At 41.5% G+C, this 26,300-nt stretch overlaps 1 protein-coding gene across 1 annotated transcript; it reads left to right on the top strand.

The window, feature by feature from the left end:
- Positions 1 to 1,418: 1,418 nt before the first annotated feature.
- htatip2 (HIV-1 Tat interactive protein 2) lies at positions 1,419 to 22,199 on the top strand. Its single transcript, XM_048545890.2, has 6 exons — positions 1,419 to 1,570; positions 4,856 to 5,045; positions 7,087 to 7,194; positions 13,921 to 14,058; positions 18,769 to 18,830; positions 19,161 to 22,199. The coding sequence occupies exons 1-6, from the start codon at positions 1,446 to 1,448 to the stop codon at positions 19,384 to 19,386; spliced, it is 849 nt and encodes a 282-aa protein (XP_048401847.1). The 5' UTR covers positions 1,419 to 1,445; the 3' UTR covers positions 19,387 to 22,199.
- The last annotated feature ends 4,101 nt before the right edge of the window (positions 22,200 to 26,300 follow it).

The following is a 26,300-nucleotide window of genomic DNA, read 5'->3' as shown; positions in this document are numbered from 1 at the left end:
AAAAGAACTGCAGATACTGGAATCAGAAACAGAAATTGCTGGAAAAGCTCAGCAGATCTGGCAGCATCTGTGGAGAGAGAAACAGAGTTAACATTTCATGCCGTGACCCATGTCGTAACGGTCTGACAAGGGTCACGACATTAAACAGTTAACTCTGTTTCTCTCTCCACAGATGCTGCCAGACCTATTGAGTTTTTCCAGCAATTTCTGTTTTTGAGAACTCTATTTTCTGTGCCCTTGCTGTGTAAAAGACTGGAATGGTTAAGGGTAGAACGACAGTGAATAATTTCCACATTAGCACAATTCTGTGGCTTAAACTACTATAGTCATTGTAGTCTCTTTTTTAAAAATCAAAATGCAGCAATGTGGTAATATTTGGATAAAGTATGGCAAAATACAGTTTTTTAAAATTCTTTCATTAGATGTGGGCACCACTAGTGAGGTCAGCATTTGTTGCTCAGCCTTTGAACTCAGTGGTTCAGAGACAGTTAAGAATCAAACATATTGCTGTGGGTCTTGATTTACATGTGGCCTGATTCCAGGTAAGAATGGTAGATTTCCCTCCCTGAAGGGCATGAGTGGACCAGATAGGATTTTACTGCAATTATTGATCATAGTCATGGTTGGCTGTGGGACTAGTTTTATAATTCCAGATTTAATTTGAATTTAAATTCCATCAATCGCCATGGTGGGATTTGAACACACATTCTTTGAGCATAAGCTTTGTCCTCTGTGTTGCTAGTACAGTGACACTATCACCACAGCATCACTGTCCCATTCGTAGAGGAACTAGGAGCGTGAATAGACAATCTGCTTTGAGTATTATTCGTTACTTAATATGATCATAACTGATCTCATCGCTGCCTCATCTCCCCTACCCTGACCGTTCTCCATAAAGTTTCAACCTATCACTAATTAAACATCTGTCTTTCCCGTCCTTAAATGTACTCAATGTTACATGATAGTGAATTCCACAGATTCATGACCCTTCGAGAGGAGTAATTTCTCATCTCCATTTTAAATCTGACCACCCCATCCAAAAACTATGACCGCTCATCTAAGATCGCCCCATGTGAGGAAAAACACTCTCTACATTAACTTTGTCAATCCCCTTTTATCATCTTATTTACCTCAACAGAATCTATTCGCATGCTTTTAAACTGCAGAGAGCTTCATAGCTGAATCTCTCATCATAAGGGAAAACCCTTCATCTCATGAAACAATTCAGTGGACCTCCTCTGAACTGTCTCCAATGCAATTCTTAGCCTCTTCTTCTATTTGAAAGTCCAGTGATGCTTCCTGCTGGGCTTATCACAGTGATGCAAAATGGTACCTGGTGTCACAATGGGATGGTTGGAGTTGAAGTTCACATCAAGTTAGTCCTCCGCTGCAGGGGGCAGCACCGTCCGGAAGTCGCTAATCCGGAAGCTCTGAGAGAAGGCGAGATGAAATTTCCTGGTGTCTGTGCCTTTAATCTTGGTGTGTTTTCACTCAGCACTTTGGCACTTTCTTTGGCTTATTTGCTGTATCATCTGGAGAATTCTGACCCAGGGCCTCTACCCATTTCTAGGTAAAACCAAGGTTCAGTGCCTGTTTTGGGTTTTAGTTTTACTGCATTTTTTAAATGTTGACTTGTGTCTAAATTCCTTTGGAAAAAAAATAAACTGGAATGCATCTTATTGTTACGTGATGAATGTTGCTGTATCTCAAGAAATTGAATGTCATTTCTGATTCAGAGTAACTTCTAATATGCATGATCGAGCCAGTGACTCAGCTGTTTTGCAGTGAACTCTTGGCAGCTTGCTTGTCCGGTACCTACCCAGTTAATAGCAAAGAATGTGGATGCTCCGAGATCTGAAATAAAAGCAGAAATTGCTGGAGAGATGCAGCAGGCCTTGCAGTGTCTCTGGAGGGCGAAACTGAAGTTAGTATTTTGAGTCTGATGTGACTTAGAATCATAACAGCATGGAAGCAGACTGTTTGGTCCGACCAAGCAATATTGACCACGTTCCCAAACTAAACTAGTCTCACCTGCCTGTACTTTGCCCATGTCCCCTCCAAACCTTTTCGATCCATGAATTTATCCAAACGTGTTTAAATATTGTAACTTTTTTCTGGTAGCTCATTCCATGCATAAACCACTCTGCTGAAAATAGTTGTCCCTTTTAAATTATTCCCCTCTCACTTTAAAAATATGCCCCCTAGTTTTAAACCCTCCACCTTAGGGAAAAGACACTTGTCATTCATTGTTACAATTGAAATGAGGTCAGCCAGGTGGTCCTCATTAGAGTATGATTTCCCTGATTGGACCAGCCCCAATCAGGGCATCCTGGCTGACAGATACAAACAGGAGTGTCAGGCATTCTGTTTGTTGTAGGAGCTGGCTCTGAGCTAACTGGGTCAATGTCTTGTACTATGTGTCTGTAAATAAAGGATGACTTGGTGATGGGATACCGGCCTTCGTGGAGTTATTTCATTCACTCTATCTATGTGGTGATTCTTTAAACCTCTATAATGTCACCCCTCAACCTGCTGCGCTCCAGTGGAAAAAAAGTCCCAAGCCTATCTTTATATCACACGCCCTCTATTCCCAGCAACATCCTGGAGAATCTTTCTGAACTTTTGTCCTGTTTAATATCCTTTCTATAGCAGGGTGAGCAGAATTGGACACAGTACTCCATTAGGGGGGTCACCAATGTCCTATACGACCTCAACATGATGTCCCAACTCTTATTCTTAAAGGTCTGAGCAATGAGGCAAGTGTGCTAAACGCCTTCTTAACCAACCTGCCTGCCCTGCGATGCAAATTTCAAAGAATTATGCACCTAAACCCCTACGTCACTTTGTTCTACAGTACTACCCATGGCCCTACCATGAATAGTATAAGCCCTGTCTTACCAAAATGCAATTCCCACACATTTATTCAAATTCAATCTATCTGCCACTCTTCAGCCTGTTGGCCAAATTGATCAAGATCCCTTTTTTTAAATCTTAGATGACCCCCATGGTCCTCTACACCACCAATTTTGGTGTCATCTGCAAAACTTACTAACCATGCCCCCTACATTCTCTTCCAAATCATTTATGTTAAACAAAAGTGGACCCAATACAGATCCCTGAAAAACAACCATCCACCCCACCCTCTCTCCCCTAAAGATAAATCTAATTGGCAAGCTAGCCCTGAATTCCATGTGTTCTAACTTTGTGCTTAATATACCATGCAGAACCTTTTGAAAGGCTGTATTAAAGTCCAAGTAAACAAAGTTTACCGCTCTGCCCTCAATTATTTTGGTTACTTCATTAAAAAACTCAAACTCAACCAAGTTAGTGATACATGTTTTTCCTTGCACAAAACTATCCCTAATCAATCCTTGTTCCTCCAAATGCATGTAATTCCCATCTTTCAGAATCACCTCCAGCACTTACCCACCACTGACGTCAAGCTCTCAGGTCTATAGTTTCCAGGCTTGTCCCTATGTCCTTTCTTATATAACAATACAATATTAGCTATGCTGCAGTCCTCCGGTACTTCACCCATGTTGACAAATACTTCTGCGAGAGTCCCCACAATTTACTCTCTAACTTCCCACAACGTCCTGGAATACATTTAATCAGATCCTAGAGATGTATCTGCCTTTATGTTTTCTAAGACCTCCAGCACTTTCTTTTCTGTAACATAAATGATTTTCAAAACATCAATGTATATTTCCCCAAGTTCTCTAGTCTTCATTTCTTTCTCAACAGTAAAAACTGGCACGAAATATTCATTTAATGCCTGCCCTATCTCCTGAGGTTCAACACAAAGACAACCTTGTTAACCTTTAAGGCATCCTGCTGTCTATCTCCCGCGTTGCTGTCAATGTATTTGTAGAAAACTTCCAAAGAAGCCATTGATCTGGAACATTAACTCTGTACCTCTCTTCACAGATGTTGCCAAACCTGTTCACTTTCTACAAGCACCTTGTACTTTTATTTATGTCTGACACGTTATGTTAGATGAGTAGCAATCTATCAGTGCTGGTTTTGGGAGTAGTGTAGTTAGCTTCCAGAAGAAAGTCTCCGCTAATATTCCTGATCCTGATTGTTACTCTGTGACCCTTGTTGAAAATGCACCTCTGTGGGATAGGATCAGAGATTTACCCTATTAGAATAATTCACATGTGAGGAAATGACTGGGCAGGGATTTACAGCGAATGCAACTACGGTTCAGTGTGATCCAGCATTTCCAATTTTATTTGTCTTTATTCTTTGATGGAACACGGACAAGGCCAGAAATTGTTGCCCATTCCTAATTGAACTGAGTGACTTGCTGGGAGCATTTCAGAGAACAGTTAAGAATCAACCCCATTGTTGTGGATCTGGTGTCACATAAAGTAAAAAGGTAAAGTCAGACAGTAAGGCTCCTGTCTCATTCAAGAGAGACAACTGCTGGTGGATTAACTTGGGGGTCACTGGTCCTCATCTGAGGGGAGGGGTGAGACATGGTAACCTCAGCCAGTGCAGGAATTCAACCCATGTTAGCTTCACTCTGCATTGCAAACCAGCCATCAAGCCAACTGAGTTAACTGACTCCCCTCCTTCAGAGTAACCTCAGCCGTTGTGAGAATTGAACCCACAGTTAGGGCATACAGAGTAATTCCTCTTCCTTTTCCTGAAGGGTATTAGTGAACCAGATGGCTTTGTACAACAGTCACCATGGAGACTAACAATTAATTTTAACCCACTTTCAGGTGAGGTAGAGAAAACAATCTATTGAAGATATTGGTAACGACAACTTTTACTTGTCTACTTAATAGTTTTAGTGTATGTTTTATAATAGCAATTAATTGATTTTTTACTTGTTTTGTGTTTCCAGTATGTCTCAGGATATAAATAATCTCCGAGAAGTGTACAAGACACTGAATAAATCTTGTTTCATTCTTGGAGCTTCTGGGGAGACAGGGAAAGTGCTGCTGAAAGATATTGTTCAAAGCCAACTCTTTGCCAAAGTCACACTTATCGGCCGCAGAAAACTAACCTTTGAGGATGCCACCTACGAGAATGTAGTAGGTTTTCTCTATCTTGACTATCTCCCATTTATGTGATCATAGCCAACTTGATGGAACTGTGGTACTAATGCTGAACAAATCCGATGTTTTGGGTGACATTTAAACTGTGGCAATGAAACATCTGCAGGTTTCAACTCCGGAGAAATGGTCACATTGCTTGATGTGTGTAGCAATTTTGTAATAACACTCGAAATTCATTGTTACAAACTCCTGATAATCAATCAGAACGTCTTTGCCCTTGGATCTCAGTGTTTTGGCTATTTTGTTATCCTTTAGACAATAAATAGTTATTTTAAATGTCAAAATACCATTAAATTAGTTATAAGCTGTAGATCATTGTCACTGAATGGACGCATCAGGAGTTCTTGGTTCCAGGGTAATTCTTCATATTCTGCACAATTGGTCCTTCCACGCCTTTCACTAATGTTAATGTTTTATACAGTTTTGAAGAAGAGTCCTGTGCGACTTAAGGTGGTAACACTAGGGCAGCTGAAAGTCTAAGGGCATTATCACTTGTCTGTTAATCCAGACACTCAGGTAATGGCACGGTGGCTCAGTGGTTAGCACTGCAGCCTCACAGCACCAGGGGCCCCAGTTCGATTCCACCCTCAGGCTGACTGTCTGTGTGGAGTTTGCACAGTCTCCCCATGTCTGCTTGGGTTTCCTTCCACAGTCCAAAGATGTGCAGGCTAAGTGTATTGGCCATGGGAATTGCATGGATAGGTTAGGGTGCTGGGTCTGGGTGGGTCTTTAGACGGCCCATGTGGACTTGATGGGTGAAATGGCCTGCTTCCTCAGCGTAGGGATTCTCTGACAATGTTCTGGGTATCGGCTTTCAAATCCTGCTGTGGGTGTAAGTTAATATCGAATTCATTAAAAAGTCTAGAATCAAGAGTCTAATGATGATGCTTCGTTAATGACCTTCAGGGAAGGAAATTGCCATCATTACCTGGTCTAGCTAACATGTGACTCCAGACCCACAGCAATGAGGTTACTGCTTAGCTGCCCTCTGGGGAGTACAGGTCCCCAGTTTCCTGAAAGTAGCATTACAAGTGGATAAGGGGTCAATAAAGCAAATGGCATTCTGCCTTCATTGGTTGGGGCATAGAATATAAAAATTGGCAAGTCATGTTGCAGCTGTACAGAACTTTAGTTAGGCCACATTTGGAATATTGTATACAGTTTTGGTCACCAGATTACCAGGAGATGGAAGCTTCGGAGAGAGTACAGAAACAGTTTACCAGGATGTTGTCTGGTTTGCAGTGTATTAGCTTTGAAGAAAGAGATTGGACAAACTGGGTTTGCTTCCACTTGAATGTCGAAGAATGAATGGTGACTTGATAGAACTTTACAGAATTATGAAAGGCAGTGGATTGAATGGATAGTCAGAGTCTTTTTCGCAGGGCAGAAATGTCAATTACTAGGCAATGCACGTTTAAGGTAAAATGGGATACATTTAAAGGAGATGTGAGGGGCCCTTTTTTTTAAAAACACAGAGCGGGGAATATGCTGAAATTTGCTGCCTGAGGATGTGGTGGAGGTGGATACAATAGCAACGTTTAAGTGGCATCTTGACAGATACATGAATAGGCAGAGATTAGAGGGACATGGACATTATAGAGGCAAAGGGTTTTTAGTTTAGAAAGGCATCATGTGTTGGCACAGTCTTGGAGGGCAAAGGACCTGTTCCTGTGCTGTACTGTTCTTTGTTCTTTGAGGAAAAGATGAAAAAGATGTTACAAAGATAGTAGGAACTGCTGATGCTGGAGAATCTGATATCACAAGGTGTAGAGCTGGATGAACACAGCAGGCCAAGCAGCATCAGAGGAGCAGAAAAGCTGACGTTTCAGGTCTGGACCCTTCTTCAGAAAATTTTCTGAAGAAGGGTCCAGACCCGAAACGTCAGCTTTCCTGCTCCTCTGATGCTGCTTGGCCTGCTGTGTTCATCCAGCTCTACACCTTGTTATATATGAAAAAGATGGTTTTTTTTGGTTGGCCATATTTCGATAGAATACCTATTTCTTTTCAATTTAAACAGGTCCAGGAAATTGTTGAGTTTGAGAAGCTGGACGAATATGCGGCTGCTTTCCAAGGCCATGATGTCGGGTTCTGCTGTTTAGGGACAACCCGGGCCAAATCTGGGGCGGTAAAGAGAAGTATTTCTTATTTGCTTTACCATATCTTTCAGTGAATGTAATCCAACTGCAGGAACATGCAACATGCTAGGTAACAGTGTAACCACGGAGAGCTCATTTTCCAAGATGGCAGCGGTGGAGTAGGTAGTGTGTGGGCTCCTGAGCCCGAGACCCGTCCACTCCATCTGCTTTACTTTTCCTTTCCTTCAGCTTTTTATTTATCTTTTTACTCTTTAATGTCACTTACCTTCGGCATTGATGGTGAAGTGGGTCCAGCGCAGACAATTGGCGGCGGTGGCAGGGGTGAGTTTTTTGGGTTTCTGGCAGTGGTGGTTGTGGCGGAGATGAGTCAGGGCCGAGTCCTGGACCCAGTGGCATCTTTGGCGGCTGCATCATTCAGGTTGGACCACAGTGAGGACTCAGGTCAGCAGCAGCAGGTTGAATTTGAGCCTGGTGACAGCGAGGTCGGCCCAGTGAGGGTGGACGCCAAAGAATGGCGACTGTATCCCAGTGGCATGATGAAGGAATTTGAGCCGGGTCAACTGTTTTGTGTCAGTAAAGGTCTCAGCATTGGGCTGGAGGAGCCAAGATCCTGGCCCATGACTAAACACTTAAAAAGAAGGACTGTAGATTTGAACATTTCTTTATTTTCTGCCTTTATACTCAATGTTGTGATTTATTTTCTGTGTTTCAGGGCAGTGCTGGAGACTGGCATGAGTTTTAATTGGTAACATGATACATGTGACAATAAATAAATCAAATCAAGTCACTCCTCTTTATGGGAGAGTGTAGAACCAGATAGCATTGTCTTAGAATAAGGGGTTGCTCATTTATGGTAGAGATGAGGATGAATCTCTTCGCTCAGAGGGAAACTAATCTATGGCATTCTTTGACATAGAGGATGACAGCGGTTGGGTCATTCAGGGCTGAGATAAACAAATTTTTGAGCAGTCAGGGAATCAAGGGTTACGGGGAGAAGGCAGGAGTGAAGTTGAGGATGATCAGGTCAGCTGTGATCTCATTGAGTGACGGAGCAGATGTGGTGAGCTGAATGACCTACTACTTCTACGCCTTATGGTTTGATCTATTATTCGTGACTGCGGCATGAAATTGTGATTTATTTTTACATGAACATTTAAATAACCTATTACCTGTTTGATGGCTGGTGGCAGTATGGGCTCAGGAGTATCTGGTGTACTCTGATATCCAACTATTGGCTGTTCCACATGAATGAGGCTCGCACAGCCATGAGTTACAGACTGCCAGCCTGGTCATTTCATCAGCCAGTGCCAAAGCAGAGCCAGTTCTGAACCTCGTTGCCAAATGGCTGTCAGCAATAACAACCCGTGTTTATATAACACCTTCAATATTGTAAAATGCCCAGGGGGCGTTAGCAACCAAAGATCGACGTAATAACTAAGCCACATGAGATATTGAATTTTATTAAAGTAGCTTTATTGTCACATATTCACATGAGCACAGCAAAAAGTTTTCAAGTCATCACTTACAGCATGTTCCTAAGTACAGATCCTTGAATACAAATTCTTAGGAAAAAAATTAGAAATAAATAACAAGTCCAGCATTACAGGCCTTGAAAAGTGCAAAATCACAGTAGCACATTAGAAAAATAAAGTTTGGAATAAAGTCCTTTCTCAATGTTATAATAAAAGATTAGGACAGATGACCAAACAATTAGACTGAGTTCAGAGATAGGAGGAGCTGCAGAATCTGAGATAACAAGGCGTAGAGCTGGATGAGCACAGACGGCTGAGCAGGAAGGCTGACGTTTCGGGCCTAGACCCTTTCTGATAAAGGGTTAGAGCCCGAAACATCAGTCTTCCTGCTCTTCTGATGCTGCTTGGCCTGCTGTGTTCATCCAGCTCTACACCTTGTTATCTCAATTAGACTGAGTGGCAGGTTCTGAGGAGTGTCTTAAAGGAGGCCAACGATGTGGAGAAATGTGGATAGACAAACCTCTGGCAGCTGAAGAGGTCTGGCAGCTGAAGGGGTATTCCCAAAGCCTGGGGGCTCAGCTCTCACTGTGCTCAGCCTGTCTGTAGCAAACCTGACTGAAATGGGAAGAATTTGCTTCATTTGTTTCCGGTTTGAACAATGGCTCGGTGGACTCTAAAGGACTTCCTTTGGCCGGTGGGAATTCAGGGCTGGGAGCATGTACTGAACAGATCTGTTTTAATACTCGATGAATGAAATATTGATATGCTTCAGTGACCAATTATTCTGGGACATTGAGGTCCTGTTTTCTTTAGGGTGGAAGGTATGTTACTATTGTATTCCTCCTGTACCATGGTTCAAGGAGGCAGCTCACCCCTGCATCCTCAAGGTCAACTGGGCCAGTGACGCCAATATCCCAAGTATGAATAAAGGAAAACTCTGATCTAAATTGCATCTCAACTCCTGCCAGTTCAGAAGCAGTGTAATACTCACTAAGAGGCTTTTCTACACTTTGAAGGATAAGCATATTTAATCAGGTATTGGGATAGAGATTAAATATGAAATCTGCTAAATGGTTTTGAAGGAATTAGTTAGTCACTTTGAAGAATTGATGTATTCATTAGAGTTGCCGTTATTTAGATTGAGATTTTATTTTCACATGCACTCAAGCACAGGAGTATGTTGAAAAGTGTCCAATGTTGCCATACATAGCACCATCTCAGGTACAAAAAAAACTCAGGTACAAAATAGTAAAAGTTACAAAGTTAAAGATAAGCATTACCTTCATAGAATAAGTAGAAAAACAAAGAAGCTAGGTAATAGTTAGCATTGAAATCCTTCGTCATGTAAACTAGGAAATTAAAGGAATAATGTTTAAAGTTCAACAGTTTATGATGTTTGCTGGCTTGGCCCCCAGTCTCTTCTGTTTAGCTCACTCTCCTGGAAACTTCCGCTACCTGTTCTCACAACCGCCGCAGATACCAGGGGCACCACCTCCCACTGCTGGTCCTTCTCGTGGGTGGTTGGAGTGTTGGGGTGCTGGGGCCAGTGATTATTGTGAGTTTTCTTTTTGTTCGCAGCAATCTTCCAGAGGCCTGTGCAATTGACCACACATGAGTGCCATTGTGATAAACGATGTGCAGGTCAAGTGGATTGGCCATGGTAAACGTTAGGTTACGGGGATAGGGTGGGAGAGTTGGGTCTGGGTGGGATACTCTTCAGAGGGTCAATGTGAATCTGATGGGCTGAAAGGCCTCTTTCTACACTGTAGGGATTCTATGATTTTATCAAACTCATCAAGGCACTGCACAACTGGATGAAAGTTTGATGCCAGTAAATAGCACCGGAGTATTTTGGGGCCTGAGTGGCCTCTTTCTGCGGTGTAGGGTACCTATGGTTCTGTTAAATGAATGACCATATAAAGGCTTTTCCCATTAGTAGTTGACCAGGTTAAAGCTGTAGTCCTCCTGGTCTTTATGGCTGTGTGCCATGCAGCATGGTATGCCCATTCTTGCTCTTGTTGCGTAGAAATTTATAGCCCAAAAACTGGCCATTCTGCCCAGCTGGTCTGTGCCAGCATTTAGGCCTCCCATTCTAGTTCACTACAGCATATCTGATTTATCTCATAATCCTGTCTCTGGCATGTACATATCAAGTTCAGAAGGTTCTGCGCTGTCAGACACATTCCTTGAGAACAATTTTAATTGCTGTAGTTTTTAGTTTGCGGAATAACCCTTTACATTCCATTCAGTAGTTAGTGACCCCGAAGGGTATTCAGCAAGGGTGCAGCAATTAAGTCAAACCGAAAGATGAGCATCCCTTAAAGGAAATCAGGAACAAGTGTTAAATAATCAAAGCAAAATTAAAATTAAAATTAAGATCAAAGATCACTGTGGGTGGAATTGAGGCACTCATCTAAGGATACCGGAGTGTTGATGTAAACACCAAAGAGAAGAGGGCAGTTGGCCTAAAGCCCGCCAACCTCCCCACCACACACACACAGAGACACACAGACACACACACAGACCCCTCTGAAGCACGGACATTTGAGAAGGAGCCCCTTCAAGAATTGAAACAAGCAACTTTAACACTTTGTGTGCCTGTGGACAATGCATTCTAAATTGGTCCCACATGAGCCGGCAGCCTGGATTCTTCCCAATGGGAAGATGGCATTTCTTAATGGTACCAATCCATTCTGAGACAGTCTCTGACAATGTTCCCTTTAGGCTGAGGCCTCAGCACAGGCCATTCAAGAACTGGATCCTTGAAAATACTGCCTGTCTGCTGCTGCTCAAAATGCTTAAAGGTGGCCACACCCCTAAATAAATCACCTACAAAGAAACTGAAGGGAATATTGTTTGCTCTCAGCATTGTCGTGTTGGATGTTGATAAACGTACAACATTTTTAACATTTCTATTTTTACTTGATTTGCGTTCAGAAATTTTAAAATAAAATCCCTTCATATCCTTAAGCATAAATTGCACTTTTTAAAATCTTTTAAAGCCTTTAAAAATGTCCCTTGAGGTGTAATTGCCATGGATGAGTGCATCTTAATTTTATTTGAGCCGTTCCCTTTATTGAGATTCACATCTATAAAGTTGTGTTTGTAGTCACCTAGGGAACCTCACGCAAATTCCTTTCTTTTCTGGCGGATGAAAATTTCAGGATTAAGTCCACTGGCTGCTAATAGGACAATATTTTGCTTTGTTTGGGACAGATTCATCAAAAGAAACAGCAAGGCAACTTGTCAACTAGAAGCTATTGAGAGGGGATGATGGTTGAGCGTGGGTCTAAGAAGTGGTGGCGTGGGCTCTTGTTCACAGGCAAGGGTTTGCTCCTTGTTAGGAGCACTTCTGCATAAGGGACGCCAGCGTCTGTTTCTGGGCTCGCATTGATGTGGTGTATCAGTAATCGGATTTAAAGAGAGCTCCAGTATATATGTCAGTTCAGATTTCATCAAGTGACCATTGAAGGGCTGCTGCAAACTAAACTCTGTTTTAGAACATTGACCAAGAACTAAGGGCAGAGAAATTGTGCATCATTCAATTCAAGCGTTGGAGGTGTCGAATAATTGACTTGTGTTTCGACACTCTCGAGGCTGTTAAGTTCTGCTTGGGTCTGTTTGTCTAAACCCTTTAAAATAAGCCTTTGGTGTGTGGAGTCGGGGAAAGAGTGAACTGAAATCAAATGTACCAAATGCTATTCAGTATTTCGATAGTGGCACACAGCAAAGAAAGTGGCTACAAAATCAGTGTGGGAGGTCACTCACTACATCTATTTTGTTTTAAAATATCCCAATTGAAATGTAGTTTCAGCAACAGAACAGTTATGGCCTTGATTTTTCATAATGGGCTACTGTCACAAGACTTAAAGCGTTTCTATTTAGTCCTTTTTAGTGCTTTTTCTCAATTTTCCTAGTCTCTGTAATTGTATATAAACAAAGACACTAAAGCACTTAAAAGTGGAAATAAAAAAAACCTGACTCCGATCTTTACTGATAAGCTTTCATGTATCATCTTTTTGGGAAAAGTTGATCATCTGTTTAATAATGAAGGATATCTATTAATTATGCTGTCCGGAGCGAGGAAATCTTGCTGCTTCAAATCCTGTTGTTTAGAACTGCATTGCTTTTTGTTATTTGTTCCTAAAGTTTGTTATTTGTATCTCTTTGACATTTTTTTAAAATTGACATCACCGGAAGTCAACCATATGTTATTAGTTCATGTGGGAAGTTATCATTAGAATTAAGACAAAATACCCCAGATGCTAGGAATCTGAAACCAACACAGAAACCACTGGAGAAACTCAGCAGGTCTGGCAGCATCTGTAGAGAGAGCAACACAGTTAACATTTTGACTGTGGTATGACTCTCCTTTAACTATCCTTTACATTGTTGGTCAATGTTATCCCCCACCACCCCCCTGCCTCCAAACCAGATTTTAGTTTCCAAATTTACATGGCAGCTCAAACAAAAGCAAAATACTTTAGAGGAGGCAATGGCCTAGTGTTATTATTGCTGGAATGTTAACCCAGATAATGTTCTCGGGACCCGGGTTCGAATCCCACCACGGCAGTTGTGGAGTTTGAGTTCAGAAATATTGGGAATTAAGAGTCTAATGACAATCATGAATCCATTGCCGGTTGTTGGGAAAAACCCATCTGGTTCACTAATACCCTTCAGAGAAGGAAGCTGCCATCCTTACCTGGTCTGGCCTACGTTTGACTCCAGATCCACAACAATGTGGCTGACTCTGAACTGCCCACTGGGCAATTAGGGATGGTCAATGAATTCTTGCCAACCAGTGACACCCTCATCCTGTGAATGAATTTTTAAAAAAAAGTGGATGCTGGAAATCTGAAACAAACAAAGTGGTTGCTGGAGAAAGTCAGTAGGTCTGGCAGCATCTGTGAAGGGAGAAACTGTTAACATTTCAAGTTTGATACAGCTCTTCTTCAGAACTCATCATTCTGAACTGAATTCATCTGTCTGTCCAGCTTCCTTTTTAAAACCAACGTCTTCAACCAAGTGTTTTTTTTGTCATCATCCTATTATTGCCTGATTCTGCTCTGTTTTCATTTCACATGATCAAGCTGCTGTGAAGTGACATGGGGTGCCAAAAATCCTATGTAAATGCAAAAATATTGAAAATAAAAGCAAGACACATCAGAGACAGCAGCAGTGTAATGAAACATTGAGGAAAGCTGTGGTCTTGTGACAATACAGACTGCAGTTCTGTTTCAATTTCAGTCTCTCCAGAATGCCTCTTTTTCCCTTCTTTTGCAGGAAGGCTTCTTTCGAGTGGATCATGATTATGTATTGAAGTCAGCTCAACTTGCAAAAGCTGGAGGGTGTACTCACTTTAACTTGGAGTCTTCAAAAGGAGCAGATAAGAACAGTTCCATTCTATATACAAAAACCAAGGTTGGAAAATTTTGAATGTAATTTTACTTCAAAGTGAGTCTGTTAATTCTGCCTAGGAGCAGTCTTGCTGACCATGTAGATACACCCTGTCCTTTCAGTACAGTGACGCACTAAATTATTAGATTACATTGCCTTAGGGTTATATTTGGCAGTTTTGACTTAGTGTGCCAAAGCACTGTTAAATACAGATTGAATTAGAAAACCAGGGTCAAAATATAACAAATTGTGCCACTAAGCACTTCCAGTGTTTGACTGAATTATAAAAGTTAACATCTCTATTTTTCTGAATCGTACTAGCTTTGTAACTGAGCTGGGTGGCATGGTGGCTCAGTGGTTAACACTGCTGCCTAGGGACCCAGGTTTGATTCCAGCCTTGGGTGACTGCCTGTGTGGAGTTTGCAGATTCTCACTGTATCTGTGTGGGTTTCCTCTGGGTGTTCCAGTTTCCTGTCTCAGTCCAAAGATGTGCAGGCTAGGTGTTATAGCCATTGCAAATGCAGAATTACAGGGACAGTGTAGAGTGGTGGGTCTGGGTAGGAAACTTCTTGCTGGGTTGGTGAGGATTTGATGTACCAAATAGCCTCTTTCTACACTGTACAGATTCTATGGTTTTATGTAACCCATCAAGGCATTGCACAATTAGTTGGAGGTTTGATGCAAATACTTGGGAATAAATTTTTAACTTACCCTGGAAAATGATTCACACTATTAAGTGACGAGAGACACTGGGAATAGATTGTACATTATTTTCTGCATCAGAGAAAATAATTTCTCCACATCACCGTTTAAAACACCTTAATTGGATTGCCCCTCATTCTTCTAAGTTCAAGGGAATATGAGCTAAGTTGTCGTATTAATTTAACTCACTGTATCATTTCCAAATCTATATAGCAGTTCCATCAGAGACTATATATGTTTACTGAGATGTGATGATTCACCTTGAGCGTGCTACTGCAGATAAGGTTTAACTAGGCCCCCTCCATGTTGCACACTAGATCCCTTTTAAGATAAAGGCCAACAATCTGTTCTTCTTCAGGAGTTCCCTGCCAAAAAGCTGACCCAACCTGATCTCCACCTTGGCTAGAGCAAGGAGGTAGATTGCCAAGCCACCCTTACCAGAATAGTGATTGAACCCCATACCGTTGGCATCGATCTAACGTAGACTTTAAGGCATACAGCCTCCCACAGAGCCCAAGTTGCTCTGATGACCTTACATCTTTGCCTGGCACTATGGCTAGTGTTAGTACAGGCTCCAGTTTTCCGATCATCACATGGCTGTCAGGAATGTTGCCCACTCTAACCACGTGTCACAGCGAGTCAATTGTGCTCAACCACCCTATCCTTGCAAACCTCAGAAAATCTTGTTCAACATTAGATGCCACTCCGCCAATAGACTCCTTTTGACTAAATAATTCTACTTGCGCTAGGAACTACATTGGAAAGCAATTTAAGTTGATCAGTCAACCTCACTTTTTTTTTTCCACATGTGCCAGAAGTTACATATGTTAATACATGGAACCCTTTTCTTTGTAGGCAAAAATAATTTGCCTGTATATAGTAGCTTTCTCAATGAGACAAGGGCCATGGAGACTGTCAATCCAGCTACATTCTTCATGGCAACACTCGGACCAATCAGAATCTACTGTTTTGTTTTAACCAGCTAAGATTGACAGTTAACAGTTCTGCTACAATTGCACAGTAACCGTGGTCCAATTGATAGGCACCCTCTTCTCATGTTGTATAAACTGGTGCTCCCTTTCCAAACTGAGTTTCTTGTGTTTCGGACCTGAACAGCTTTGAGTTGGGGTTGCTTTTTAACATGTTTAATTTTTAGGATGTCATCATTGATTTTAACCAACGATGGAGGTATTTTGTTGTGCGAGCTGGTTGACAGAGGATCTGAAGTGATTATCCAGTCTTTGCCACCTTCCAACTGTAGACACTCAACCACAGTGTATATGAACAACATTACTGTTGCGCAGTGACCAAACCTATCGGTGGTGCACTCTAGATGTTTGCTGAATCAACATGGTTTGGAGATGTTAGGGCACACTTCTGGCTCAGAGGTAGGGACTTTACTATTACACCACCACGGCCCTCTGTGTTGCACTCTGTTATCAGATCAGGGTAGAAGTCCCATTCCATTATGCTAAAAGAGAACAGTACTTCAAAGAAAAGCAGAGAACTGGGGTTCTGGAAAACATTTATCCTTAGAACATCATAATCAGAACAATTTGTGTAGTCAAAAGAGAAGTATAGTACAGGAACAGACCCTTCAGCCCTCCAAGCCTGTGCCGATCATCATGACCTGACTAAACAGAAAAACAAGCCTTCTGCCCTTATTCGGTCCATATCCCTTTATTCCCTCCCTATTCATGTAACCATCGAGGTGCCTCTTAAATGTCGCCAACATGCCAACATAAGGCATTTGATAAGGTTCCCCATGGAAGGCTCATTCAGAAGGTCAGGAGGAATGGGATACAGGGGAACTTAGCTGCTTGGATACAGAATTGGCTGGCCAACAGAAGACAGCGAGTGGTAGTAGAAGGAAAATATTCTGCCTGGAAGTCAGTGGTGAGTGGGGTTCCACAGGGCTCTGTCCTTGGGCCTCTACTGTTTGTAATTTTTATTAATGACTTGGACGAGGGAATTGAAGGATGGGTCAGCAAGTTTGCAGACGACACAAAGGTCGGAGGTGTCGTTGACAGTGTAGAGGGCTGTTGTAGGCTGCAGCGGGACATTGACAGGATGCAGAGATGGGCTGAGAGGTGGCAGATGGAGTTCAACCTGGATAAATGCGAGGTGATGCATTTTGGAAGGTCGAATTTGAAAGCTGAGTACAGGATTAAGGATAGGATTCTTGGCAGCGTGGAGGAACAGAGGGATCTTGGTGTGCAGATACATAGATCCCTTAAAATGGCCACCCAAGTGGACAGGGTTGTTAAGAAAGCATATGGTGTTTTGGCTTTCATTAACAGGGGGATTGAGTTTAAGAGTCGTGAGATCTTGTTGCAACTCTATAAAACTTTGATTAGACCGCACTTGGAATACTGCGTCCAGTTCTGGGCACCCTATTATAGGAAAGATGTGGATGCTTTGGAGAGGGTTCAGAGGAGGTTTACCAGGATGCTGCCTGGACTGGAGGGCTTATCTTATGAAGAGAGGTTGACTGAGCTCGGTCTCTTTTCATTGGAGAAAAGGAGGAGGAGAGGGGACCTAATTGAGGTATACAAGATAATGAGAGGCATGGATAGAGTTGATAGCCAGAGACTATTTCCCAGGGCAGAAATGGCTAGCACGAGGGGTCATAGTTTTAAGCTGGTTGGTGGAAAGTATAGAGGGGATGTCAGAGGCAGGTTCTTTACGCAGAGAGTTGTGAGAGCATGGAATGCGTTGCCAGCAGCAGTTGTGGAAGCAAGGTCATTGGGGTCATTTAAGAGACTGCTGGACATGCATATGGTCACAGAAATTTGAGGGTGCATACATGAGGATCAATGGTCGGCACAACATTGTGGGCTGAAGGGCCTGTTCTGTGCTGTACTGTTCTATGTTCTATGTTCTATGCCAGCTTCCACCAACACCTCTGGCAGTGCATTCCAGGCTCCTCCTGCTCTCTGTGTGAAAACGTTCCCTTGCACATCTCCCTTAAACTTTCCCCCTCCCACCTGCTCCCTTGTAATTGAAATTTCAACCCTGGGAAAAAGCCTCTATTTCTCCACCCTATCTATGCCTCTGAAAATTTTGTAGACCTCTATCTGGTCTCCTCTCAGCCACTGTCTTTCCAGTGAAAACAATCTTAGCCTTTTTAACCTTTCCTCATAGCCAATGCCCTTAAGACCAAGTGACGTCCTGGTGAACCTTCCCTGCACTCTCTCCAAAGCTTCCACCTCTTTCTGGTACTGTGGTGACCAAAACTACAAACAATACTCCAAATGTGATCTAATGAAGGTTTTGTATAGCTAAAACTTTGTTTGCGAACTCTTGTACTCCATGCCTCGGCTGATGAAGGCAAGCATGCCATACGACTTCTTAATTTTAATATGCCTTCTTGGCTATTATGTTAGTACTGCTCAAGAAAATTGTATGCAAATAGGGTGCTTCATTTCCTGTATTGCAACAGTGAATACACTTCCAGAGTAAGTAAAGCTGTAAAGCACTTTGGAATGTTGTATGATTGTGAAAGATGTTATGTAAATACAGTTCTATATTGTGTATGGTCAGGTCAGATATTGGACACTGTTTTGTTTTGGGTATTAGAGGTACAAGGAAACATTGATACATTAAAGGTGAAGTGTTGAAGGACCACAGGTTCTCGGTGGAAGGACCACACACACACACACACACACACACACACACACACACACACACACACACACACAGTAATTAATAATCTTGAAATGACGTTAATTCAGATTCTTCAAAGTGCGTCAGAGCTTGCTTACTTGCTCATAATAGCATGCTTTAATATCAGCTGAATAAACCTGGATTATTAAGACTAGAATTTTGTGAAGGCTGTTGTGGCACAGTGGTAATGTTTCTATCTCTGAGCCAAAAGGCCTTGGTTTAAGACCCCCTGCACTACAGGTGTGTAATAGCACCCCTCAGCAGGCTGTTTAGAAAATACCTGGGAGATTGGTAAGGAGAGTTCTTGATGACCAGTTTTAAACAAGTAACATTTTTGATTCTGTTTTAAAATTAACTCTGAAACAGGGTCAGGTGGAAGCTGAAATTGAAGAGCTGGATTTTGACAGATACAGCATTTTTCGTCCTGGGTAAAGTCAATTTCCTCTGTTTATAATGCTAATTTGTTTTTCTTTTCTAATTTAATTTGTCATTTCTTTTTAATTCCATGAAATGAACAGTAAGAATGTGAGATAAAAACAGAAATTGCTGTGAAAGCTTAGTTGGTCTGGTAGCTCCTTTGGAGAGAAATGGAGTTAACATTTCGGGTCGAGTGACCCTTCCTCAGAACTTATTAAATAAGAAATTGAGCCTGAGTAAATAGGTGCTTGGTTTTTAATGATGGTTCTGAAAGTTGTGTACTCTCTAATATTTCTGCGCTGTTGCTAATTTTTTTTTTCCTAACTTTAACTTTGAAACAGAGTTCTGATGTGTGACAGAGAAGAATCGAGACCCATGGAATGGATGGCAAGGAAATTTCTTACTCCTGTGGCTTACATGTTTCCAACTGCAATAACAACCCCTGTGTCGGTGTTGGTAAAGGCCATGATGACCAATGTTGTACTTCCAGCTGACAAGAAAATGGAATTGTTTCAGAATAAACATATCCATGAGCTTAGTAAACTTGGAGAAACTAAGGCCAAGTAGCATTATCCAAAGTTGACTTTCCAAGTGCATACTGCTTTCCTTGGCTTTCTTTTACCTTTGAATTGGTTTAATCCGTCTTCTTACTGGTGTTCTGTTATCACATTAACATTTATATTGAGGATTGCTTTAAAAGGACATGTTTTGTTGAAGTTTTGAATTGATATTCTTGCAAATTGTCCTGAATTATGCAAGCTTCAACAAATTGTGTTTTTCTTCGGCGATAACAGCTGTCTCTTCGTGGTGCTGCACGGGACAGGGTCTGTTTGGTTTCTGTTTTTTGGGAGGCGTCTGGATTGGGATTGGTTAAGTTGAAATTTGATGAAGATAGACCACAAATAAAAAATCTCCCACAGCATGTTATGATCCCAGACAGATCAGCAGCTTTACATTACAATCCAGGGATCAGTGACTTTATTTTAAAGTAGATAATCCCATGTACTATACTGAGGCAGTAAAGCCATGCAATTCCAAGGTTTTGAACAAACGAAAATAAATTTTACATCAGCAAAATAAGTACAAATAACATTCGAACATCTGTAATTAGCAGGAGATGAATGGTGAAGTCAGACAAATTGATATCTAACAACCTATCATATCAGATAGCAAAGGTGGTCCAGACAAGTTCCACACTATTTCACCAAAACACCCCACCCCAGACATTAGTTACACTCTGGGTCATCAAATCTCTTTAAAACTTCACAAAGGATTCCAATTCTTCACTTTTGAAGATTTGACTTGAAGCTCATTGGAAAACTGTAATGTCATGGAACGTCTGAAAAGCCTGTTCATTTCCTTTTGGGTGAGCTTCTTTTCTTGGCCATGTGGCTCGCCTGGATTCCTGAAATTGCACTCTGCTGCCTACTCATTGGCACAATTTCAGCATGTCCACAGAGAGCTAGCATCACCAAGCTGGTAGTGCCACATAGCTGCACCAAGCAAATGCTGCTTGTGGGTTGCCTTTGCCTCCACTCCCAGCTGCATTGAATTATTACTGGATGGACAGTTCTTCTAATCTTCCACCACTCCTGTGGCATTTTCTGAGCCCTAACCCAAAGCACTTTGCTGCACCTTATGGCTTCCAGTGTGTCTCAGAGCCCAAACTGTATTGTCCTATCACAGCTCCTGGTGTTCCTTCTTGAGCCTGACTACACAGAACCGGTGAACTTTCATCTTCTCAATGGCACTGTTAACAAAAGCAATTTTCCTGTGGAATAGCTGATTCTTTTTAAGTAACTGACTCAAATTGATTCTGACCCTTGAACTGCACTATGTGCCCTACGGAAAACTTTACAACAACCCCACTCTCATCCCTAGATAGGGTTGAATGTAGCAACCGCTGGAACTGTTGATTATAATAACAATTAGAATACCCCAATCCCAGAACATTACAATATTCGTGCATTGTTGCCTTACATAATACAATTGGAAACCACAAAAAAGATTTCATCACAACAGTCTGATAGTCAGCTCAATTTCTATTACCTTAACCTCTATATATTCGTATTCACTTTCCACTCTGAATAGAACATTCAACGTGAGTGGATTTTGATTTTTGTTCTGTACTGTATTAATTAGCAGACAAAAATTACAATTGTGTAATGATTTTGTTTCATTTTATACGTATAATTTGTAGGGATCTATAATCACTTTGAAGACAACGTGGCATTTTTATCCATTGTGGGGGCATTCTTCCACAGTTTGCACTGATCATATTGTTTTACTAAATTATTGTTTTTATTACAGGCCTTAATCTGTAGCTGTCTCATCTCTGAAAGTGACGAAAATGCACTGGAGTGAGCATATCTCAGGTTTTAGAACTTTATTTGACTTTGTACTACCTTGTAAGTACCATATCAGGCACACTACAAAAACCCGGACTGCTTCCAGGGCAGTACTGGTTGATAAATTTAAACACACTTCTAATTTTAAAATGTACAGTATTTCTTTCATTGAGCCAAAGTGTGAAATTGGATCAGATTTGGCCTGCAACTGCATCTGGAGTTTTGACTGTATTTCATGAGGTGATGTGATTGGGAGTTAAAAAGAGAGAAGTGCTAGTAACCAAATCTCTTACTCTATCCAGAAACCTATGACTATCATCCAACACGGTTTTGCAAGAAATCATGCAATAAAATATCTAGAAGTCAATGTAGGATTCTGTAATAGTGGTTATCGTTGTGAAATCTCTTCTGTCTCAGTGTTGTCATGTGTCAAATCTTCAGCGTGTTTTGGCTGATACTTGTAGAAATTACTGTTCTCTTGTTTTGCCTTGTGCTTTTATAGCTTTGAGTTTATTTTTCAATGATTAGTTTGTAGCTTATGTATGTATAATGATCAGACAAGGAATGTATACATATTATTTTCAGTTTAATTGTGGTTAATATAAGACACTGTTAGCCTTTGTCTGTTGCTGTGCTCCTGCTGGTGAAATTGTCTGTATGTCCCCAGGCTGATATAAATGCAGTGATGGAGGAGATTTAGTTTTCATAACCATTTTCAATGTAAACATACTTTGAAGGTTTAGTTTGAGAATGTGTTTTTTCAGTATTGGTTTCAAGGGAATTGGTTACTGTCTTTTACTACACAACTGACTTCTATACATATTTTACTTTGGAATTATGTTTTGCAATTTTTAATGTAATAATTTCTTATTAAAAAATCTAGGTTATGGAGATTTATTAAAATATTAAGGTTTGTTTCTTGACAAAGTGAACCCTGTCTCTGGAGAACATGAGGTATTGTTATCTTTACAAAGTTAAATTGATACAGACTCTAACAGTCCCTGTGAGCCCACAAGTAAAATAAAGTTATTTTGAGTAAAGTGTATTGATAGACTCTGGAACTCTTTAGAACATTTCAATGTATAAGTTAGACTCTAACAACAATACTATTCATGAAGATCAACAGTACTTATTTTCTCAGCAGACCCAAATTACTGTGGTGGCACCTCATTATCATGGTGCAAAGCTATAAACTTGTAATTTACAGAGAAAAGTGATCCCATAAGTGACTGGTTTCCTAAGAAATCAGTCAGGTGATATCAAGAAATGACATCAGTAAGACAACTCATTTTTTGAGACCAATCCTTGATAGGCGTACATGGTCTAGCCAATTTGAGGATAATCATGTGGTGTTCCTGCATTGTTTCCTTTTATTCTCTCCCGTGGGGTCTGGGTGTAGCTGCTCAGACCAGCATTTACTGCCCACTCCTAGTTACTCTCAAGAAGTAGGCGGTGGTGAGCTGCTGCCTTCAACCACTGCACGGTGCTGTAGGCAAACTCAATGCCGTAAGGGATTTTGACCCAGCCACACTGACGGAACAGCGATTATATTTCCACATTAGGATGGTGAGTGGTTTGCAGAGCTATAAACTTGTAACTTACAGAGAAAAGTGATCCCATAAGTGACTGATTTCTTAGGAAATGGCATCAGTAAGGCTGGCAGGTGGTTAAAAACCGAAAGAACTGCAGACGCTGTAAATCAGGAAGAAAAACAAGAGTTGCTGGAAAAGCTCAGCAGGTCTGGCAGCATCTGTGAAGAAAAATGAGAGTTAATGTTTCAGGTCTAGTGACCCTTCCCCAGAATGGGTGGTGTTCCCATTCTGCAAGCCCAGAGATACCACTGCCCGTGCACGGATAGCAAGGACTAATAAGCTGTAACCTCACAGTCTATGGATAAAAAATAGGCCATTTAGAACTGAGATGAGAAGATTTTTCACCCAGAGTATGGTGAGCCTGTGGAATTTTCTGCCACAGAAAATAGTCGAGGCCCAAACATTTAATGTTTCCAAGAAGGCGTTAGTTATAGTTCTTAGAGCTAATGGGATCAACGGGCATGGGGTGAAAGTGAGAGCAGAGGACTGTGTTAGATGATCAGCCAGGATCATATTGAATGGTGGAAGGGCTGAATGGCCTACTCCTGTTCCTGTTTGCTTTGATTTTATGTTTAGCAGTTAGGTGCACAATAAAAGATCAGAATAAGAAAATAAACAAAACACTGTGGATGCTCAAGACCTGAAATAAAGACAAAATTATTGAAAAATTCAGCAGGTCCGTGGAGAGAGAAACAGCCTCAAGTCCGGTATGACTTTTCTTTGGAACTGAAGTGAGAGATGACAAAGTGATGAAGTTTTTATGTAGAAATATTTGGGAAGCTGTAAGTGGAGCAGAGGAAAGGTTAGGACCTTTTTACCTGACTTCCCCTCCATCTGGACCCCAGTTCTGTCTTTTTACCTATTTTTCATCCTTTCATCAAGAACTTCAATAAGTTGTTGCTGACCTCAATTTCTCTGCTCCCCTGACCCATTTCAACCTGTCTCCCTCTGAATTTGCTGCATCCTGTTCTCTGAAGACTTCCTCATTAAATGTTCTGACAATTATTATCTGGCTTTTTTTTCCCTGATGTACTCATCAGATACTCATCCGGCTGAATGCTAACTCTTTTACCTTCTCCCATATCTCCTGCTGGACCATGACCTAACCACTGAACATCAAGCTGTTGTTTTTAGGACTGTCATTGCCCTTGTCTCCTCTAGAGTCTTTATCTCTTCATAGCCCCAGCCTCAAATAGCAGCCTTCTGTGTTGTTCCCAAAATCCACAAACAGAGTTACCCTGGTAGACCCATCATTTAGAGTGAATCACTGAACTTATTTCTTCCTATTTTGATTCTGCTTGTTTCTTCTCCTGTCTTACATTTATGATTCTCAGTCATTTTAACAATTTCCTGTTTGCTGCACCTGACCATCTCTATGAACATCCAATCCCTGTACACCTCCGTCCCATCCCCCATCCCCCCATTAGAACAATTTGATGGCTGTATCATCCGACAAGGGATGCCTTAACAGTCCCCGTCCTTCACTCCCGCTGACTTTGTTCTCTCACCTTTAACTCATCTTGCTTCCTCCAAATCAAACCTGTATGGTTGCAGAGGCCTGCCTTCTAATGGGGTATTTGGAACGTACCTTGTTGTAGTGTTACTGGGATACCCTCAATTTTTTTTTACAGTACATCACTGACTGTATCAATGCCTTTTGCTGCTCCCATGTGGAATGGGACATTTCATCAATTTTACATGCAATGCTTACCTTTGTCTCATTTTCACCCAGCCTGTCTCCGCCTCCTCCTTCTCTGTATCCATTTTTGAGGGTGAGTTGACTACTAATGTTCTTTACAAGTCTAATCGCCCCCACCATTGCTTTATTTGTACTTCAAACTGAACTTTGTGTAAGGACTCCGTTCTGTTTTCCCAGTTAGTTTATCTCTGACTAATCTGTTCCAGTGAGGCCACCTTCCACACAGGGTGCTTCTGACATGCCTTCCTACCTTCTTCGCTCCACACCTTCACCTTCACCTTGCCCCCCACCCACCCCCTAGCAATGTGGAATACAGGCCCTGAACCCTGTTCAACCCATTTTCTGCACTTTGGCACTCACCCTCTAACTATTCCTTCCAAAATCGCAATACAGTTCCTTCTGTCCTCATATTTCACGTCATCGGCCTTCTCATTCATAGGAACATCCCCACTATTTCTGTCAACACAGCATTCCAAAGGGGTTGATTTATTCTGTGCCTGGCCCGCACCTCCATCACCCCAATTCCTTCCCAAGCAACATTTGTCCTTTTATTTCCTGGCTAACCCAAATACTCCTTCCAGGCGGAGCAGCCATGAATTACTTGTGCTTGTTTCAATCCAACGTATTCACTTCACCGTTCACAATGCAGTCTCCTCGAACCAGGGAAGACCAAATGCAGGTTGGGTGGCTACTTTGTGGAAAATCTCTGCTGTGTCTTTAGCAGTAGCCATGACCTTCCAGCTGTTTGCTGTTTCCATACATCATCTTGTTCTGATGCTGACCTTTCTGCCCATGGCCTGTTGTCGGGCTCCAGTGAAGCTCAATACCAGCTGGAGAAACAACACTTCATTTTCAATGTTGGCACTTTACAGCCTGCATGACTCAACATTGAGTTCAACGATTTCAGAGCATGGCCTCTGTTGTCCATTTAGATAATTGTCCCCCCTCAAATATTTCACACCTTTCCTTCAGTCAGCACTGATCTATATTCTGCTATTAACATCTAGTCTGGCTCTAAACCCTTTCTCTTCACTAGCCTTTCTTTTGCTTTTTGATCTGTGACACTTCTGGTCTCTAATCTGCTTTGCTTTTAACCTTTCCCTTATGTTTCACTTGCTCCTCCCTAACTTTTGGAACAGCATTGCCTTTGTGCCAAGAAAAGTCATTGTGAACTCAAAATGTTACATCTGTTTGTCTCTCCACACATGCTGCCGGACTTGCTCAGTTCTCCAAACATAATTAGAACATCAGTCAACAGAGCAAGACAACACATAAAGTCAGATAAAAACTGAAATAACTATTGATGCAGTAAATCAGAAACAAAAACAGAACCATTCAGAAAAGTTCAGCAGATCTGGCAGTATCTGTGAAGAGAAATCAGAGTTAACGTTTTGGGTCTGGTGACCCCTCCTCAGAATGCATGCTGTCAACCTGAAATTTAGAACAAGTGTTCCAGAATGAAGTCATTGATTCATGTTAAATTAATGCAGTTGTGTTTTGTTTGTGTTAAACATAATATATTCTGTGAAGTCTGAAACTGCATGTTTGAACTTGGGGTGTTCTTGACATTAGTTAGGGTTGAAAGACCTTTATATTGACTCTTTAATTCAGTCTGTAATCATAATTGACTTCAGTCTTAAATTGAAAGTTCAAGAAAATCCCAAGATTTTCATGCAGTCAGCTAGGTCATAGTCAGAGGTGTGCAGCATGGAAACAGACCCTTATTTCCAACTTGTCCACACCAACCAGATACCATAAATCAATCAGTCCCATTTACCAGCATTTGGCCCATGTCCCTCTAAACCCTTCTTATTCATGTACCCATGCAGATGCCTTTTTAAA

The sequence above is a fragment of the Stegostoma tigrinum genome, chromosome 17, assembly GCF_030684315.1.
Source record: "Stegostoma tigrinum isolate sSteTig4 chromosome 17, sSteTig4.hap1, whole genome shotgun sequence".
Taxonomy (NCBI): Eukaryota; Metazoa; Chordata; class Chondrichthyes; order Orectolobiformes; family Stegostomatidae; genus Stegostoma; species Stegostoma tigrinum.
The sequence above is the reverse complement of the archived record's forward strand: the minus strand, read 5'-3'. Positions and strand labels throughout refer to the sequence as shown.

Excerpts from the sequence above, each read along its gene's own strand:
- htatip2 (XM_048545890.2), top strand. The coding sequence starts at position 1,446 with ATGAAATTTCCTGGTGTCTGTGCCTTTAATCTTGGTGTGTTTTCACTC. Across the intron at positions 5,046-7,086 it reads ATGCCACCTACGAGAATGTA|GTCCAGGAAATTGTTGAGTT; the intron begins GTAGGTTTTCTC and ends CAATTTAAACAG. Across the intron at positions 18,831-19,160 it reads TACAGCATTTTTCGTCCTGG|AGTTCTGATGTGTGACAGAG; the intron begins GTAAAGTCAATT and ends ACTTTGAAACAG.